We start from the raw sequence: 20169 nt of genomic DNA, 5'->3' as shown, positions 1-20169 counted from the left end.
CAGGACTTCTGAGGTCTATTCTTGGCTCAGACAGTGGCTCATGTGTGATCCTGGACAAATCACTTAGATTGTATGCGCATCTGAAGGTCTGTTCTGTACCTCACACACTTCATTAATGAATGTCTGTAAAGAGCTTTGAGAGCCTCAGATGAAAGGCGTTCAATAACTTCACAAGGTTATATTTATTACGATGATTTTTCATTATAAGTTAGAAGACTAAAGAAAGCTGCAGATCTGAACTGAAGTCCTAAGATTTTTTAAACTTAATAATGAATTGATGGCTAATTTCCCACTGCCAGCTGCTGAATTCTTGACCTACACATGGTGCTTGTTGTGTTTTCTCTCTTTTTACCCTGCCTCTCATGGTCCTTTTTGCTTTTGATTATTCATTTATTTACGCTTCCTACGAGTTTATCGAGATCATTCTGAATTTTGTTGCCCTCCTCAGATGTGTTGACTGACCCACAAATTTTGTATTGTCAGCTGCACATTCTTTCCTCAAGGGCACTGATACACAACTGGAAACATCTGTCATAATACTGGCCCCAGCTGGACTCCGCTAGCTTGCTCTGTCCACTTCAAGTTGCTTATACTCAGTGCTTTCTGTATTTGATATTCAAGCCAGTTCTTTGCCCATTCAAATGTCTCACCCTCTGATATCATTCTTATTGTCCTTGCAGATTAGGCTTGTGCTGATGGTTTTGTATAAACAGCCTGAAGTCCTGTAAATTATACGAGCTTCCCGCCACCTCATTTCTTGTTACTGTCTCATGAAATTCACTGATTTCTTAGGCATCAGCTCATTTTTTGGTAAATCTTGGCGGATTAGTTTAGTTAAATCGTAACTTTCAACATGTTCCCCAACTATAACTCCAGGCAGTTTCTCTAGACAGCCCTACAGGCATTTGGTCCCTTAGTTCTGCCTTATGTACCTTCCTATAACCGCCTTGGACCAAATCTGCCCCCAGCTTCCACCATGCAAGCACACTGATTTCCGTGACAATCCATCAGCACACAGCTACTACATGGCCTTCTCTCCAGCCTTTCCGGCCCTGCCCTGTATTTATGAGCCCAGCGCTGCTCTCTGTGCACTAGATTCTGACACCCTTACTCATGTAGAGAACTCCTTGAGTGATTCCACTGACATCAACAGGACTACTCGTGGGATAAGCTGAAATTCCAGATGAGGAAGCGTGGCATGTTCTGGCTCAGTATGAGGAGTGGGTCTATTCAGTGTAAAGAAAGTTTAATTTTTAAAATTGAGTTTTACTAACTGACCTTAGTCCTTGTAAATTATTAAAAATTGTGGAAAGTCTGCACATCAATCTCATCTGCCTGTTTGCTGTCTGTAATGCAGATTAGTAACACCCTATGACATAAGAACATAAGAATGGTCATACTGGGTCATACCTATGGTCCATCTATCCCAGAATCCTGTCTTCCAACAGTGGCCAGTACCAGATCTTCAGAGGGAATGAACAGAACAGGGCAATTAACAAGTGATCTATCCCCTGTCGTCCAGTCCCAGCTACTAGCAGTCTGATGTTTAGAAATACCCAGAGAATGGGGTTGCATCCCTGACCATCTTGGCTCATAGCCATTGATGGACCTAACCTCCAGGAACTTATCTAATTCTTTTTTGAATGCATGACCTCATGCTCAAAGATCAAATCTGAGATCACATTGCAAATCTAGGCAAAATTACTTCTCCAGTGATCTTCAGCTCCTAGTTTTATAGGAAGAAGTCAGGCTTGATTGTTTATACAATCAGAGTCTGTATGTTTGATATATGGTGATTAGGGAAAATGGTCACTGTGTTTGTTTCCAGGCTTTGGAGTAGTTATCAGTTGAGTTACAGCAACCTTAAATTTGACAGCAAAATTGCAGCTGCTGTGTTTGAAAAGCAAAGGAAACGTCTGTGCAATAGAAAAACAATTCTTATGCTCACTAGGACTAAGGTTTAAAGCTTAACTCTTTCCAGTGCTAATTGTCTCTTGTTTTTCTTGCACAGGAACATTTGCTGTAATGTAAAGGTGTCCCCCTTATGGAATTCGAAGAACAGTTCAACATCATTTAACTTCAACTTTTGTCTATTCTTTTGAAGAAATGGACAACATCACTTTACAAGGCCAAATAGAGAATTCTCCTGTAGACATCAGTAATCTAAATTCCATGCGTCCTGAGACTAAGTAATTTATAAAATTGGATGCCATACAGAAGGTTTGTAATCAGGATAAAGAAGCTTTGGAAAAACAAGTAAACTTTATATTAATAAGACGTTATTTGAATTGCATATTTAGCAAAACCCCACAATTTTTAAATGACAATATGATTATTGTGACTTCCTACAAGATCTCACTTAGCATGTCAGCTGTTTGCAAATGGAAAAGAGAGAGGAAGATTATGGTTCAGTCGATCTCCAAATGATCAAAAGTCAATACTGCAGTTTTGTAACTTGTCTCTTCAGAGCCATGCAAAGATGTGAAATTTGTGTCTCTGCAGAATCCTAGGGCTGCTTTGGGTGGCAATAAACAGCTGAATCACGGCTGAGGAAAGCACAATGGGAGTTCTCAAATGAGCGTGTGGCAGGAATAGGCCACCACCACCTACTCACTCACGCTAAAGGTCTCCAGGAGGCATTCTCCTGACACCATGGAGATTCTGTTCCTGAAAATGCTTCTGCTACTGGCTGGCTGTTTAGGTTGGCTCTTTTATCACCTCTCAGATCTTTGTGTGGGTGAGAAGAGATCAGTTCAGAACAAGCCGAATTTCATAGTCATTTTGGCAGATGATGTTGGATGGGGGGACCTTGGGGCCAACTGGGCAGAAACCAAGGACACTCCTAACTTGGATCAGATGGCTGCAGAAGGAATGAGGTAAGCCTCAAAGAGGCGCCTGTGTATTTCTGAGTCTTCCATTTACCTGGCGTGTGATACCAAATGGCCGGTGGGCAACAGTAAAATGGACAGAGGTTCTCACTAGTTCTTAATCACAACAGTAAGTGCCAGTGTATCCTGTCTGAGATCCATGTGAGAACCATGCTGTGGACTACCGTGGTCTAATTCATCCTATGCTGAGACCCCACACCTACGGAGGCACGTGTGTCACTTATATCACTCATGCCCTCAAAATAGCAAGAGCAGGGACCTAGCGCCACCAATGGGGTGTGGCTGGGCAGGACACTGGGGGAACCCTGCCTGCTACAGTGGCCTGTAGGATGAAGGTCCAAAAGATATTGCACCTGCCTCAGAATTAGGCAGATTTCCCATGAGTTGGTTGGAGGCAAGGGGAGGGGAGGGAAACTGAGGGGAGAGGAGGAAGGGGAAGGTGATTAAAGCCCAGGAAGCTGAATCAGGAGCTCTGGGCTCTATTCCCAGCTCTGGGTGACCCTGGGCAGTATCTTTTCCCACCCTGTGCCTCAGTGTCCCTCTCAGCAAGATAGGGATAATAATGCTCCCTTACCTCACACAGGGGTTGCGAGGCTGAGCTTTAAGGCTGGCATTTTCAAAGGGGCCTTGGCGGGTTTGGAGATGGGCACCTAGCTTCCATAGGCCTCATTGACAGTTCCAGCTTTAGTGTCTGTTAAACCACTGAAATCGCCAAAAGAAGGGGTGATACAAGTGAACAGTATCCTTCTTATTTATGGCATTGGTCTGCAGGCAGCAGCAAGCCCAAAAGGTGCAGGTGGTGACCCAAGAAAGAATAAGCATTAGGACTGCCTTGGAAAACCTGCCCAGATGCACAGGAAATCAGTGAACATAGCATCCGTGCTTAGAACTTTGGTTGTTTGCAACGTATTTGTTCTTCATGCTGACTGTGGTCAACTTCAGACCAGCGTGGCAGAGAACCTGGGTTCTGACAGCCTAGGAACAGCTGATAGACAAATATTTGCATGAACCAATTGCCTAGGAGTAAAGACTTTTCTTCATTTTAGCAACTATTTAGAGGCAGGACCTGGTTCAAATGAACGAGTCTTGTCTTTAAGGACATTGATAAATACAAGTTATGGTAATCGCGGAGGAAATCATACCATGTCTTTTTGTGTAGAACCCAGAGAGAAATCTCAGCTGGAAAATGATCTTAATATTCCTTTTTACTGGGATATACAATGCATTGTAACAATAACCCTGAGCATCTGCACAGAGCTTTACATTTTCAAAGCTGTTCTCAAACATTAACTATTTAATATGTGGCCAGGATTAGGTAACAAGAATGCACAATTTATTCTCTCTCCAGTTCATTAACTCCTGTTTTAGAAAGGTTAGTGTAGCGGTGTTGCGGTCGTCCCTATCCCTCTGGGTCAGAGGGAGGCCACGCCACCTCACTAGTCACTGGGATCACAGCCTAGTGTCAGGGCATTATTCTTCCAGCCTTCATAACAGGGTGGGATCCTAATAGTCAAGAGGGATGAGGCCCTTGGGCAGGGCTGGGCTAATGAGTAGTCTGTGGGCTCAGGCCTGTAATCAGGCAGCGCAATAAAGCAGTCTGTGAGCTCTAACCCTTAGGCAGGGGAGAGCTAGCAAGCACTCTATGATGGGAAGTCTGCCATCCCAGGGGTAGGGGGGAACAAGCCCACAGGACTACACTGCATCCCAGCCCAGGGCCCTAACAGTGGCGGGGTGTCCCGCCGCTGGGTCAGCGGGGATCCTCTCGCAACATGCTGACCAGCTGTTAGGCCACAACACCACCAAACTGAAGTCTGGTTTCCCTGGGCTGCTTCCTACCAGAGTTCCAGATTGGGCTCCGTGGTCTCAAGATCCTCTGCTTCATTGGGGTATTCAGTTGCCGGCAGTCCCACCAGCTCCTCCCCGGCTTCGGTCCTCTCTCGGCTCCAATGGAGCTAGGGGCTCCGCCTTTTCTACTTCCTGCCCTGCCTCTCAACTTTCGGTGGGAGAGTCGAGCCTGGCCTGACCCTGCCCACCCGGGCAGAGAGAGTGGTTCCTCCCCGTCTAGCTTGGAGGGAGGCCACACTGCCTCACTACAGTTATAAAACCGCATATTTCAAGGTTTAAATCACCCACTCTCGCTATTTAGGGATTAGGGTGAGACCTTCATGGGGGCATTTCACATCTTCCTATTGTAGGGTCCTTGTTCCCTCCTCTGGAGCATCTGGTTGTGGGCCCGGTCGGGACAGGATTCTGAACTCTGTGGATGAGAGGTCTGATCCAGTCTGGCAATTCCAGTCTGGCTCCTATATGAGATAGAAAAAACCTCCTAGATCAGGTACTGTAGTTCGCCTGCCTTCTCCCCAGGACTGCTAGATTGTTCCCTGCACTATATTTTCTAGTGCTTTGTCCTTTTGAGGTTCTTACCTAGGATTTCAGTCCTGTGGGGTATTTGGCAGTTGGTGCATGGAACTGTGCAGAGCTGGGGCTGCTCAGAGAATGATTTCCCAGAATTAAATGGAGAAACCTGACCGATGGAGCCAGTGTGTGGTTAACCAGAAGTGGGACAACAGCCTCAGATCAAGGCAGGCTGAGGAGCAGTGCTGGCTGCTTGAGAAAGGCCTCAGAAAGCTTGGGGGGAAGATAAGTATGATCTTGGGCTCCGATATAATCTGTGGGTGTTTAGTGGAATTTAAACACATGCTGAAGTGTTGTCCCAAATTGGGACAGTTTCCAGTATCAGGTCCTTGGTGCAGAGGGAAGTTGGTTCTGGCGATGGGGAATAGACAATAGAATTTAAGGAGATGACCCAGCCATGTATTCCAGACAAGACAAGTCTCTCACAATGCTGTTGTGGGTGTGAGGAGAATGGTCTGACTGTGAAGATACAAAGTAGGCGTTAGGGAAGTGGTGGGCCTGATATTTAAGGACTGAAATGCCCAGGGCCACACTGAAAAATGCATCTGCACTTGTGCATCTGATTGCCTGTGCCTCGCTAGGAACCCCCTCCCTTCCTCTTGGGCGAGAGCTGTGTCCCCGTCACCGCCAGGCTGGGTCACAGCACTTCCCGGTCTCTGAATGGAGAACCAAGAGAGAGGCTCCAGCTGGTACACAGTGCAGCTGCCCAGCTCCTCTAGAGTATAAGTTGTGGGGAGCACATCAAGTCCACTTCTGCCACCAGGCCGGGGCATTGGTCCTTCTCTTCAAAGCATTTAATGGAGCAGCTCCCCACTGCATTAGAGAGCACAGCTCCATCAATGAACTGCTGAGACAGTTGCCCTCCTTTGGAACAATGCAGATCATGAAGCGCGTGAAAGCCAGTGACAAATCCGTCTCATTTGAAGGGCTCTGGTTATGGATGAATCTGGAATCGGATGGGCTTTCGGGAACCCTGCAGAACCTTCCTACTTGATAAAGTGTCTCCACCATATAATCACAGTGACGTTCCCAGCATCAGCCGCTCCCTGTTCCTACTCCCTCTCCAAAACACACTCTGCTCCCAGCAGAGCTTACCATGCCCCAAAGAGGGAAAAGAGCAAGAGACACCATGACATCCACTCAGGGCTTCACTGTTGCCAATTTCCTTTGTGCAGAAGGTGCTCAAATGCTAAGGGGATGGGTGGCAATTTGAAACCCAGATAGACTCATGGCAGTTTGAACAAAGAACTCAGCTATCGTCAGGCAGCTGAGCATCTCACTGCCACTAACATGGACAATATGCCATTTGCACTTGTGGTAAGTGAATGGCAATCACGTTCCATTTACCTAGGGAGGTGGTGGAATCTCCATCCTTAGAGGTTTTTAAGGCCTGGCTTGACAAAGCCCTGGCTGGGGTGATTTAGTTGGGGATTGGTCCTGCTTTGAGCAGGGGGTTGGACTAGATGACCTCCTGAGGTCCCTTCCAACCCTGATATTCTATGAGTCTATGTGTATGTTTGTTTGCAGCCCTGGGCTCCTCGAACAAAGCCCAGCATGTGGGAACATGTCAATTTTTGCCAGCTAGCAGGGGTAGTTTTTGCAGCTTTTTGTCAGACGTTCCAGTCACAAATCCTAAGGTACGTTCTGCCTCTTTCTCTTCTAGATTTGTGGATTTTCACTCTGCTGCATCCACTTGCTCCCCATCCCGTGCCTCCCTGCTCACAGGAAGGCTCGGTATTCGCAATGGAGTGACCCACAACTTTGCTGTCACATCAGTGGGTGGCCTCCCCCTCAATGAGACTACGTTAGCTGAGGTTCTGAAGGAAGCAGGATACATCACCGGGGTAATAGGTAATTAATGCACTGCGGAAAGCTCACTGTTGTTCTGTTTTGCAATTCATTATGTAGACAATGGTAAACAGGGCTCAGGGCCATAGGTGCTGGAACAGACGTACTGGAGGTAGCAGCCCCTGGCTTGAAGTGGTTTCCATTATATACAGTTTGGTTCAATGGCTCTCAGTAGCCCCCTCCATAAAGATTGTTCCAACACCTCTGCTCAAGGGACACAGGATGGACCGTGGAGCTAATTTGTTGGCTCAGGTCCAACCGACGCTGGGAGTGGCTGCAAGTGATTATTACCACTTAGGTTGTACACTCTGGGGGCGTGGGGGGGGGTGTGGAGACTGTATCTGCCTCTGTGGTCTGTGCAGCACCTTGCACACCTGACTCTGCTTGGGGCTTTGGAGTGCTACTGTAATAGAAGCATTAAATAATGGTGATGGCTGTTCTGCGGAGGGAGCTTGAGCATCACGTCTAGGTCATGTCTAGGTCATGAGAAATATCATCTCGTTTGGCACTAAATGACCAGCACCTTTGCTGGCAGTCACAGCAGCTAAGTCAAACCTTGAAATACGCCGTGAAGACTGACTCTTCATTCACCTCCAGGATTGGTCCCTTCTGGGTTGGCGTTGAGGCACGTTGGCAGAATGGTCCAGGGGCAGGTTGAACTATGTGGTTCCCCTGGACCTTCGGCCAATATATATTCTCCAGAGGACTTTCTGCCTGTATCTCTCTCTCTATATATATCTATCTATCTATATTTTTATTTCTTCAATATTGTGAAAATATATACAGGCGCCCATCCTCTGCTTGGGATTCTTTTCCCTACACTGAAACCCGTGCATTCATTAAAGAAGAACTTAAAGGATGTTTTTTTTCTGACTTTTCACTTTTTCTCTTTCTCTTTTTGCAGTTCTATGATGTTTTTAAAAAAATTGCCTTTTTAACTGTGTATTTTTCTGGGTGGTTACATCATGATGTGAACTAAATTTCTGGCTCCCTCCAAAATCTAAATGTGTGAATTGTTTAACTTCAGAAAAGTGTTTTTTCCTACATATAGTAACATTTAATCAAAGTATTAGCATGCGGAATGGTTCTGTGCCCACAGACCCAAATATTCCTTGATATAATACCCTGTGCTAACACGAAAAGCTATGTTATGTGTTATGTCAATAGTTCATGAGTTTCCAACTCCCTACTGCAAGCATATGGAGCGCTCGACCAACTTCCAAGGGAGTCATTCTAGTGTATCAGATCAGTCATCTGTGGATAATGAATAAAACATACACTTTCATTCGGAGCCATTGAAATGCAATGAAAGAAAGTCACAAAAACCGGAAAATTCAGTTAGTTAAATGCAGTTTGCCATTTCTTTACATTGACTTACATGCAAAACTATTCTTTGACTTCAAAGGTGGTTTTGCATGCAAAATTATGGCAGGATATGGGCCAGAATAGCTAAAGCTTCATAATTAAACTGTTGGTCATCATGTGGGGCCAAATTGTGGTAGGGCCTGAGAATATAGTGCTTGATCTTCGAAAACACATATGTGGCAATTCAGAGGAGGAAGCCAAGAATGGACCATTCAGAACCTCTTAGAATATCTTGTCTTTGAAAACTGAATGTCTGGCAGAACCTTGGTAAGGGTTTAAGGATGAGCGAGACTTGAGAAAACGTAAGAATTGTTTTATGAAATTCCTCTGAGATCTAACACCCTTATGGAATGGATCCCTTGGCAAAATGGCATGCTTTAAACAGGCCCTGCAAAGACAGTGACTCTTGTTGCTGGATTAAAATGTCAGGCCCTGGACACTGTATGTAATTTCTAGTACCTGCGAAGTTTACCTTCTGAAAAGACTTCCTATTGCGTCCACGCAGGTAAATGGCACCTCGGACATAGCGGCCTCTATCATCCCAGCTTCCGTGGTAAGATTTTGTTGTAAAACCCAGCATGGGTTTTTGTTTCCCACTGTCCCTTTCTCTTTTTAAACCCATTCGCCTCCTTCCTGGTAATTGCCCTCAGAGAGGGAGGAGCAAGCAAGGAGCAGGCTCCTCTGTCAGTCCCCCTGTAGGTCATTAGCTGCCAGAGGAGTTCTGCTGCCCTCTCCCGCAGCAGCAGGAGGGGTTTGCGGGGTGGTCAGTGACTTGAATTCTCCGTGGAGGGAGTAGCTCTAGTTATTGGGTGGGAATGCCTGTTGCCCTGCTCCCATGGGCTTGCAGAGTGGGGGTCCGCAGTCTATGAGGTGTGAATTCCTTTTGGTAGCCGAGGTGGAGTAGGGGATATTTGTGCTCTGGATTGCCCTGTGTTTAAGTTCACACTCAGGGCTGCTCCGACTGGGGTTGGTGGAGTTATCTCTGGGGTGGAGTTGACCCCAAAAGTCCATCTTCACTTGGAGGAAAGGCCAGCGCTGCGGTCAATTTGTCCTTAAAATAGAGTCCCTCTTCTTGTGCTATTTACTCGGTCTAGCCCCCCATTAACTCCATAGTAGAGCCCTTTAAAAAGAGGACCATGTTGGGGAAAAAAACACAGGAAAGTACAAACAATGAAGTCTCAATGGATCCTTGTCCTGTTATAACATGAGCTAGATCCCTGAACCTTCAGTAAGACCTCCATGGAGCCCCATGGGTGTGAGCATTCACCTGCATGGTCTGTGTGAAGGAGAGGTGTCTAAGCCAGTGGTTTTCAAACCTTTTTTTCTGGCAACCCAGTTGAAGAAAATTGTTGGTGCCCGTGACCCTATGGAACTGGGGATGAGGGGATTGGGGTGTGGGAAGGGCTCAGGGCCGGGGCAGAGGGGTGAGGTGTGGGGATGAGGGCTATGGGGTGGGGCCGGGAATGAGGCGTTCAGGCTTTGGGAGGGGGCTCTGGGCTGGGGCAGGGGTTTGGGGTGCAGGAGGGGGTCATGGCTCTGGGCTGGGGGTGCAGGCTCTGGGCTGGGGCTGGGGATGAGGGGTTTGGGGTGCAGGAGGGGGTCATGGCTCTGGGCTGGAGATGAGGGGTTTGGGGTGCAGGAGCAGGCTCTGGGTTTGGGGGTCTCAGGGCTGGGGCAGGGGGTTGGGGTTCAGGAGGGGGTCATGGCTCTGGGTTGGGGGTACAGGCTCGAGTGGGGCTGGGGATGAGAGGTTTGGGGTGCAGGAAGGGGCTCCAGGTTTGGGGGGGACTCAGGACGGGGCAGGGGTTTGGAGTGTGGGAGGGGGTCTGGGCTCTGGGTGCAGGCTCTGGGGTGGGGCCGGAGAGAATCATAGAATCATAGAATATCAGGGTTGGAAGGGACCCCAGAAGGTCATCTAGTCCAACCCCCTGCTCAAAGCAGGACCAATTCCCAGTTAAATCAGAAGAGGGGTTTGGGATGCAGGAGGGGGCTCTGGGTTTGAGGGGGGGCTCAGAGCTGGGGCAGGAGATTGGGGCATGGGGTTGGGGCATGGCCTTACCTCTGGTGGCTCCTGATCAGCGGCACAACGGGGTTGCTAAGGCAGCTTCCCACCTGTCCTAGCACCACGGACCGCGCTGCACCCTGGGAGCGGCGAGCAGCCGGTCCAGCTCCTAGGCGGAGGCGCGCAAGCAGCTCTGCATGGCTCTTGCCTGCAGGCACCGCCCCCTGGCCAGCGGGCGTACGGAGCTGGTGCTTGGGGTGGGGGCAGCGCGTGGAGCCAGATGGCCCCCCCGCCTAGGAGCTGGGCCTGCTGCTGGCCGCTTCTGGGGCACAGCACGGTGTCGGAACGGGTAGGGACTAGCCAGGCAGCACCGCGGATGAGACTTTTAATGGGCCGGTGCTGACCAGAGCTGCCGCGACCCAGTGCCTTACCTTCCGTGACCCGGTACTGGGTCATGACCCACACACTGGTCTAAGCAGCTGTTTTGCCTAGAACTGACCCTGTTCCCGTCCTTGTGTTTGTAAACTCAGCAGCAACAACTGTGTAAACAGTGTATAAAAGGCAAATGGCCACAGCGGGCAGCTGCGGACACGCTAACGCGCTTGTTTGGATCCCAGGTTTCGACTATTACTTCGGGATCCCCTACAGTCACGACATGGGTTGTACTGACACCCCAGGTTACAACCTCCCTCCCTGTCCGGCATGCCCTCGACACTCTGCGACCACAAGGTACAGCTTCTCCGGTGGGGTGGAATGGAGTCTGGGCTTTGATGGGAGCGGGTGTAAGTAGGATTTCACGTGATGGCATCTCCCTCATGCTAAGTGTCAGAGCTGAATGGAAAACGTTTTCTAATCGATCCCAGGAACAGAGAAATTGGCAGGGGTTGTAAAGATGAAGGGTTTGAATGAATGTTCGCTGCGGTCTCCTCTCCCCTTGCTCGGCCCCAGAGGGACCATCCCCTCTTACCCTGCAGTGTGTATAAAACACAGCAGGTTTGGGAGGCCAAGCTGGTTTGGGGGCGCCTTCACTCTCCTCCCCTGGCGTCACAGCACTGCTCCCTCAGGCCAAGGAAACCCTGAGGAACCTGTCAGTGCTCCTTCATGCACCAGCCAGAGGAGGTGACCAGAGAGCAAGACGAAGGGCCCTGGCCAGCTCCTGCTGAAGTCAGAGACCAAACAGGGTCCCTGGGAGGGAAGTGGTTAAGACACTTGTTTGGGACACAGGAGATCTGGGCTCAGTTCCTGGCTCTGCACAGACCCCCCCCAGTATGATCTTGGGTAAGTCTCTCAGTCTGTCTATGCCTCAGTTCCTGTCTGTTGAGACTATAATCTCTCCAGGGACTATCCCTTACTGAGTGTCCATCCAGCAAGGGGCCCTGAGCTAGGCTGAAGCCTCCTGGTGGTCCCGTGGTAACAAAAATGTGTTCGCTCTCCCGCAATGGGAGGGGCTGGTGAGGGACTGAGTTCAGATCCCCTCCAGGGCTGTCTGTCTCACAAGTGCGGCCAAACCCGAGAAAATTGAGGCTTGATTTCTGGCACAACGAATGCAATGGCAATAACTGAGACTGGGCCACATTGCGAATGGACCCCACTGACGTCAGGGCACAAGCAGACCTGCTTCCTTCATTCAGAAAGCCTCCCTTGTTACTAATGGAGTCTCTTGGTTTCTCTCCAGCAGCCAGGGGAGAGATTGTTACACCAAGGTGGCTCTTCCTCTCTTCGAAAACATTACCATCATCCAACAGCCTGTGAACCTCACTGGCTTGGCTGCAGAGTATGCAGAAAAAGCAACTCAGTTCATCCAGCGCGCAAGGTAAGGCTGCCCCCCGAGACACCACTTTGCAGCTCTGTCTCTGCAGAGCTTGGGGCAATGTCCAAATATTGGTGGCATCCTGCTACTGCTACCAGTTACTCTATTAGCTCAAGTGGCCGAGGTCTGCGGGGTGGATCTAAACATCCTCACCCTGCTGATGGCCTGTGGAGCGGTAAGTAGGATTTCACGTGATGGCACTGCAGTTTTTGTAGTTTCTCGTTTTTAAAATCCTCAGAAATTGCGTGCAAAAACCAACATTAATAGAAGGTTATGGTTGACAAGTCAAGCACTCATAAGTTAGGCTATGCCCGAAATAGGATTGTCTGTGCAACCTTAATTTAATCCCCTTGTGCATGTCCATTACGATACAGTCTTTGATAACATGATCACATACTAGGGAACCCTGCCTCATTCAGTGCCCAGGATGGACAGTGCTCTGGGGCTGAATCAGGGCTGTGTAATGAAGCACACTGTTGTGTGTAGGACCCCTGCCTCATTTGTAGCAGAAGCTGGAAGGTGTGTAGCGAATGAGGCATATTGTACGAAGAGAAAAAATAGTCCCATGATTAATGCAGTTGAATGTTGCCCTGGAGAATTGGATTCTATCCCTGCCTCTGCTACAGAGTTCCTGTGTGATGCTGGGCAAGCCGCTGGCCCCAGACTTTTCACAGGTGGTCACTAACGGTGTGTGCCTCATTGTATGGGGGGCAGACTTGAGAGCCTGTGAAAATAGATTGTGTAATGCATGTGAAGCACTCACATACTCTAGTGCTGAGCACCCAGGAAAAGCCCATGAGGAAATTATTAATGCTGTCTTCAGAGCAGCGTTCAGTAAATGAGCCATATGGAGCGATGAGGATAAAATAAAAATATTGAATACCTGCTCACTCCGGGAGCACCGCCCATCCTGTGCGCGGACCGAGGCAGGGGCCCGGTGGGAAAAATAGTGTGTGACCACGTCATTAAAGACTGTGTCGATATGCGTATGCGCAAGGGGCTTGAGTTAGGGTTGCCCAGGCAGTCTAAATTCTGGCAGCTCCTACCTGTAGAGTCTTTGACTTTGCAACTGTAATAGTCTTTTAATAGAGTTGTGGTTATGCCTGCCTTGGGCTGGTCAGGGTGCGGGTTTGATGGGCCTGCTTCACGGGGGAGCCCCAGCTGCTGCTGAGAGGACGCCACGTGCCGGATTCTCGCTTTCCCCTGTGATTCCCCTATCCCCCTCCCTTCGCTCCCACGTTCCCCTCCCCCCTGCCCTATTCCACCCCCCTTTCCTTCCCCACTGCCTCTTCCTACCACCCCGTCACCCCCTTCCCTCATTTCCTTTGCCCCCCGCCCTTACCCAGCCCCACTGCTGGCACTCTCTGTTGCACGGGAAACAGGAAGGCTGCCAGCACACAGAAGGGGAACTCAACTGGTACTAGGACCAGGAGGCAGTGTTCAGCTGCCGAGTCAGCAGAGCCTAGAGCCAGCCTCCTTTAGCTGGGCAGCTCTGCGCTTGCAGAAATGGGTGGATGGGGGAGTGGCATGTAACCCCATGTGCCCCCCCGTGCCTCACCTCTGTTTGGCAGCGCAATCCCTCCCCAAAACTGCACCCCTGGTCAGCCCCCCATGCGGCATCCCTTTGCTTCCCTGCCATAGGGAAGCACAGGAATTCTGCGGAGGTGGGTGGGTGTGTGCGTTTTCTGTGGGCGCGCAGTCACTCAGAAGCCCCCCAGGAGTATGTTGTGTGTGTATAATTTCCTAGGTTTTTGAAAAAGCAAATGGCATCATGTGAAATCATATGGCTCCCTAGATGGGTAATCAGCAGGGTTAGAACCTTCAGATGCATGGCACAGACCTTTGCCACTTGAGCTAACGGACTAACTGACAGCAGCCGTAGGTTGTCCTCCTCTATGTGGGCAAGCACTAACGGGGGATAGAGCACACACTTTGCCACCTGGGTTCACAGCTGTTTGCTGCCAGCAGAGGAATAGTGGAGACTCAGGAATCTTGGGTTCAATTCCAGGTTCTGGAGGGGAGTCTGTTTAGAGGTCACAGACTTTGTCGCTCTGACCCAGCTTGACCCTTTCCACCCTCTGGTATTTCTGAGAGCAGAATTCGGTGTAGTAGTGGGAAATGAGTTTGCATTTCTGTTGCTGCTGCCAGAATAGTTGATGGTACCATCTCACTGTCCTGGAGTTAACAGGAGTGTAGCAGTGAGAGTTTGCAGGCCTGGAGTCTTAGGCCCAGCTCCCCAGAGGTATTTACGATCCTAACTCTTATTGAAATATGGGAATTAGCGACCGACGTACCTATGTGAAACTGAACCTAAGTGTGTCATCAGAGTGAGCGGACCTCCCTCTGCAAATGTACAGGGAGTGGATCTGTGGAGTAGAAAGTTTCTGTGGAGTCACTTTTCAAAGCACTCTTCAAGGGGGAAAAGGCTGCTAGCCACAAAAGAATGTTCTGCAGGGCTCGAAGTAAAAGTGTTTCTGTCTTCAGCGCATCTCCTGTGCAAGGGTCATGTGTGCTTACAGATAAGATTTTTTGGAAAGGTCTAGTCTTTTAATCTATATTTGTGTAACAGACATATTGAGGGCCAGGCTGCATTCTGAGAGCGAGAGGGGGCTTAGCCACACGTGCTATGAAATCAGCATTAACTGGGGAAGCACAGGAAAGGGAGGGTTGTTACTGGACCAAATACTGCAGCTCTTAAGGCTCGATTCTGTTCCCTCCCAAAATTCCCACTGCTGTCAATCAGAGTGGGGTCCTCCTCAGTTCGCACATAAGCAAAGCTCCCAGTGAGTCCAGCGGAGATTCAGGGGGCCATGGAAATTAGAGGTGGAACAGGCCTTTATAGAGTCCATCCTGCAGGGGCTAGCGCAGGGCTTTGTCCAGGCTGGCTGTGAGGCCCTGAGTTGGCAGTTACCAATGTCACCATTCTCCTCGGGTCTCCCCAAAGAGCTGAGGGCACCTCACAGGATCAGGCTCTGAAAGACCCCTGCAAGGGTGCCTCCCTTGCTCCCTGTAGAAGCCCAGTCCACAGTCTGTTAGACCTCCTCACTAGGACATGGCCCAGCAACAGTCAGCCTAGGTCTCCCTTTTTTCACCCCACCCCTCTGACCTCACCACCTCCCAGGCAGGTCCCACAGTCCAGTGGAGACCCTGGGCCAGGGTCACCTATATGCTCTGGCTGCTTTGGGCCACTCCAGTGATGCAAAGAAGCCTCATTTAACCAGCCAGGAGAGTTGGGTTTACAGCTACTTTGAGGCCCTGGAGAGGAGTTTGAGGCCACTGGTGAAGGTGGCCCTGGACTAAGGTGCCCTCCAGAGGAAGAGAGCTGCACTTTTGTCCTAGTTAATGGAACCCCATTCTGAGAGGTAGCAAAGGGTGAGAGCTGCAACAGGGGAGACTGCAGGCAGGAGACAGCTGCAGGCACATTGCAGGGAGAAGGAAGCCACCAGCAGGAGTTGCCTGCTCTTCTCCCACAGAGCCTGGTTAACTCCTGCATTGGGAGCCACTGATGGCGAACAGGTGGCTCCTATTCCCCCTAATTAAAGGGGCACTCCAGAAGGAGATGGGTGGGGGAGAGAGGCCAGGGGAAATGTTTATCAGGCTGGGTGAGAGAGGGGCACAGTCTATTGCTGTGTGTTTGTACTGGGGGGGGGGGGGTATGTTGTTTGTAGAGCAGGCTCTGTGGAAAGGGAAGCTTTTAATTTGAGATGCAAAAGCCTGGTGTGATTCTCAGAGTCTTATCTAGCCCAAGCTGGGGGGGCTTCTGCAGAGCTCTGTCTGGGTTGCAGGAGAATTCCTCTTGGGAGGAGTGACAGCTCCCAGTATTAAATAGCCACCCCATATCTGCGATAAGGGTAGTTGTTTGTATCTGGTAGGACTCTAAGTGTTGCGGTGGTGGGGAAAGTGGGGCTGATGGAGCATCTTTTGAAAGGAGGCAGTGTATAGCATGTGGGCTGTGTGGACCAAGGGCAGGACCCAGCTCCTCCCCACAGTGTGGATAGAGCCTAAAACCACAGCAGGGCTAGATTCACATAGTGTTTGAACTCTCTCCCCACTCTGGCATCTGTGCAGGGCTGGTGACAGCTGAACTGCAGGGGTCCCATGCTGCTGCCAATGTAAGTGAGCTTGGCTCAGGACCCCTCACTGAAGGGCTAAGCAGGCCCATACCCTTTACTGATCTCAGAACATACACTCAGGGCCTGATTCTCTGTTGCAGTAAGGCCCCTCTGCCCTGCTTGGCTACTGTAAAGGTGCTTTAAAGATGTAAAGCAGCCCCCAGAGAATCTCCCTTCAACTGGGAGCTGGTTCCTATTGTCCATCAGTTTGTCACTGTCACTTTTACAGACCAGCTTTCTGCATGGTGTGAGGCTGGGCAGATGCTAAGTAGTCATCAAACAGACACGGCTGCTGCGGAGCCTAATTCAAAAGAGCACTAGAGTGCAAAGTTCAGCTGTGTGTGGCAGATCTCATCCTTCTCCCACTGAACCAAAGGGAGTCAGGCCATTGACTTCAGTCAGAGCAGGGCGTGACCTTCTACAGGGATACTGGTGCCAGAGATTGGAAAGGGGATTTATGTCATGTGTAGCTAGCCTCTTTCTGTGCAGTGAGACCCGGAGCGTTCTGGTGCTAGTAGCATGGGCTGGCCCTGAATCTGATTCTCTTCATACCAGATCAGCTGCTGGGGCAGGATCAAACACCCCTGAGTCAGAGCTGGAGGCCAGGCTTCCTCTGGATCCTGCCAGGGCAGTAGGAGAAAGCAAAACTGTGTTCCAGAAGCCTCGGAACTGCTGGTTGCAGTTGATCCTTCTCCGCAAGCTGCCAGTTGCTCTGGGGATGCAAAAGGGGATCCTAGAACCATTCCCCTGCCCTAGAACAAACTGGCAGGGCCCTGGCATCCTGTTGTCAGGCACAAAGAAGAGCCTGTCAGTTCAGTGCTGGGTCTGCCTCACTCATCAGTGACAAAGTCTGAGCCTGAACTCTGACCAGCCTCAGATTGTGTTGTCTAAACCAGGGAGCGGTAGTATTGACATACCTTAAACATGTATTTTCCAGGGCAGTTTCTGCCCCCAGTTACCTCTGTGCTAATCTGTTTTTTATCTGTCACCTTGGTATCCAACCCTCATTGCAGTCATGGCGTGAGAGTAACTAGAATCTGCTACCGTACTGGTCTTGCCTTGTATCTGCACCCATTTTAGGAGCACCAATACCCCGAACTGAGGCTTGCTTGTGCGCGTAGCTAACCCCCAGCTGGTTCACATGCATCAGGGCACCTGTCTACCTGTGCAAAAACTTGGGTGCCCTTTGGAAGGCTTGTCCCTGAATTGCTGCCCTGATCCCGTGTGACTGTTTTAGAAGCAGCTGCACTGTGCCTGGTCTTACACATGCAGGGTTAATGGAAAAGCTTTTTAACCACTGTCTAGATATTTGGGGGAAATGTTTCATTATCTGCTGAGAACTGGATTAAACAGGTTGCTGTTCAGAGGCAAAGTCCAGTTTGGCTGCTGCCGCTTAACTTTTAAATAGTTTAGTTTGCTATGGTTCTTCTTTGCCTGACTCTCTCACATTGCTAGACAATGGCAGAACACTAGGTGTGTCGGCTATACTTTGTTTAGCTAGATGTGTCAAGGCTGAGCAGCTCATGACAGTGAGATTCAAATCCGTCCAGGGACACAGAACCGAGGGACTGAGAGGTACAAAGTCAAAAGATTTTTATTCTAAAAGTCCCACCCATGAGTTATGAATTAAATATGTATTTTTTGCAGAATCCTCATGGAGTGTGGATGCAAAAGGCAACCGGGATTCACAGCTGAGTGGACGGGGGATGAATCCGGTTATTTCTGGATTCCTTCCCCAACTCCTATTAGAAACATTGTACTCCTGCTGTTTGGGCCAGATCCAAACATGCTCCCTCATGCAAAACTCCAATTGATAACTCCAGTGGGCTAAATTATTAACATTATTGTGTGTGTTGTGGTAACACCTAGAAGCCCCAGTCCTGGGTCCCATTGTGCGAGGTGCTGTACAAACACAGAACAAAAAGACCTGCTCCTAAGATCTTGATTTACTTTCACCAGTATTCCCTAGATATGAAGTCAAGGGAACTGTGAACATGCTTTAGTGCTAAAAGGGTGAATAGTTTTGCGTGAAATTTTGCTGCAGTGTGGTACCTGGGTTTGCAGAGATTGCTTTTCTAGAGCCTGTTTCAAGCCATTCAGAAAACGAGGTCCTGTTGAGTAGAGCGTCTAGGTGTGGGTGTGTGAAAATGGCGGTATTCGCCTCAAATTCAATTTAGACCCCGCTCAGAGTAGCTGGCTGGGTCTGTCAAAACAATTGGCACTGAAGCAGTTAACAACACTGATACTGGAAATTGTCCTTACTTAAAGTTTCAGAGGTTGATGCCCTGTTGAAATAAAAGGGATGGTTCCCATCTTCCCCCTGAGCTATTGTTTCAGGCTCCCTGCAGACTCAGGAAAATAGTATCGCATCACCCCACAGAAAGAAAGTGATTTTTTTCCCCCACAGCAGTAATGGCTAGACACGTATATGCATATTTTAATTACAGCTAAATTTTGTTCAGGAATGTAATAGCCCAACAACAAAGTGCAATAGGGTGTGGCACTTTGGCTGGCTCCAGCTACGCTGTGGAATAAAAAGGCTATTCAGTGAGCTTTAGGATTGACTAATGTTTTCACTCGGTGTGGGAGACGTCCTCTAGGCCAGTGGTTCTCAAACTTTTGGACTGGTGACCCCTTTCACATAGCAAGCCTCTGAGTGCGACCCCCCCCCTTATAAATTAAAAACACTTTTTAATATATTTAACACCGTTATAAACGCTGGATGCAAAGTGGGGTTTGGGGTGGAGGCTGACAGCTCGCGACCCCCCCATATGAGAACCCCTGCTCTAGGCAAAGGAAGGAAACATAGGCTGCAGGGTGGAAACGTGCTCTGCTGGAGTCATGGTAGCATCTTAAATCTTTTAAAATTTGATCAGGCTCTGGTTCGGCAACAGAGGCACAGACTTGCAGGGCTGGGAATTAGCGAGGCAGACTGCAGTGTCCTTCGGTGACTTCCAGCCCTTTGTTTGACATGTGCGCTCGCGCACAGACGCGTCACTGGGATGACCCAGTTCCTCCCGATCACTTGTCATCCCGCCCTTCCCTTCACAGGCCCCTGAGGAAGAGCGGGCCTCTTTTGAGGAGATAAATATAGCCTGTAAACAAGAAAACAGGATGTGTCCACTGGCGATTGAAAAACAAACGTCAAGGGGGGACGATCAGCAGCCCGGTTTGTTTGATAACAAGATTCTCCTCTAAACGTGCTTTGTGAAAAGTTGAATGCATGCGGTTTGCAGCTCTGAGACACCACTGTCCTGCTGACGTGGTTGTTTCCCTCTGTGTTTTAATCCTGTAAAATTACTTCCTGATGCAGCGGGGTCCGGATCTTACCTTGGTTTTCTGCAGGGGAATGAAAACAAAGGGAAACACAGTAGATTGCAAAGCACTTGGCAGTCCCAGTCGTACACATGGGAAACTGAGGCACAGAGAGGCCAATGACTTGCTTATGGTCATACAGGGTGTCTGGGGTGGTGCAGGAAGTTGAACCTGGGGCTCCCAAGTCTTAAGCTCATGGCCTAACCTCATTATCATCCTCCTCCTCAGATGGCCCCAGAATCTCTTGAAGGGAAGGAGAGTTGAGCCTCCCTCCAAAACTCTGTAATTCCCCTTACCCTTAACTCTGCAGTCATGGGGTCTGGTGGGGTTGGGGGGCAGAGCCGTGGGAATTCTTGCTGAAGTCGAGATTACAGAACAGAATGGCCCTCTCCTACGCAGGACTGACCATTTGAG

At 49.5% G+C, this 20169-nt stretch overlaps 1 protein-coding gene across 13 annotated transcripts in view; it reads left to right on the top strand.

Moving 5' to 3' along the window:
* ARSG (arylsulfatase G) overlaps positions 1–20169 on the top strand; it is an 84320-nt gene that overhangs the window by 33792 nt on the left and 30359 nt on the right. For 10 of the 13 annotated variants that reach the window (XM_073311673.2, XM_073311675.1, XM_073311674.2 and 7 more), the window contains 5 exons: positions 2012–2876; positions 6967–7154; positions 9022–9069; positions 11136–11247; positions 12194–12331. In XM_073311673.2, coding sequence (XP_073167774.1) covers positions 2653–2876; positions 6967–7154; positions 9022–9069; positions 11136–11247; positions 12194–12331 — 710 coding nt within the window. In that variant the 5' untranslated portion in view covers positions 2012–2652. The remainder of the gene's footprint in view (positions 1–2011; positions 2877–6966; positions 7155–9021; positions 9070–11135; positions 11248–12193; positions 12332–20169) is intronic. The other 3 variants (XM_073311678.2, XM_073311682.2, XM_073311679.2) reach the window with 3 other exon arrangements.

This window comes from Lepidochelys kempii, chromosome 14, assembly GCF_965140285.1.
Source record: "Lepidochelys kempii isolate rLepKem1 chromosome 14, rLepKem1.hap1, whole genome shotgun sequence".
NCBI lineage: Eukaryota > Metazoa > Chordata > Testudines > Cheloniidae > Lepidochelys > Lepidochelys kempii.
The sequence above is the reverse complement of the archived record's forward strand: the minus strand, read 5'-3'. Positions and strand labels throughout refer to the sequence as shown.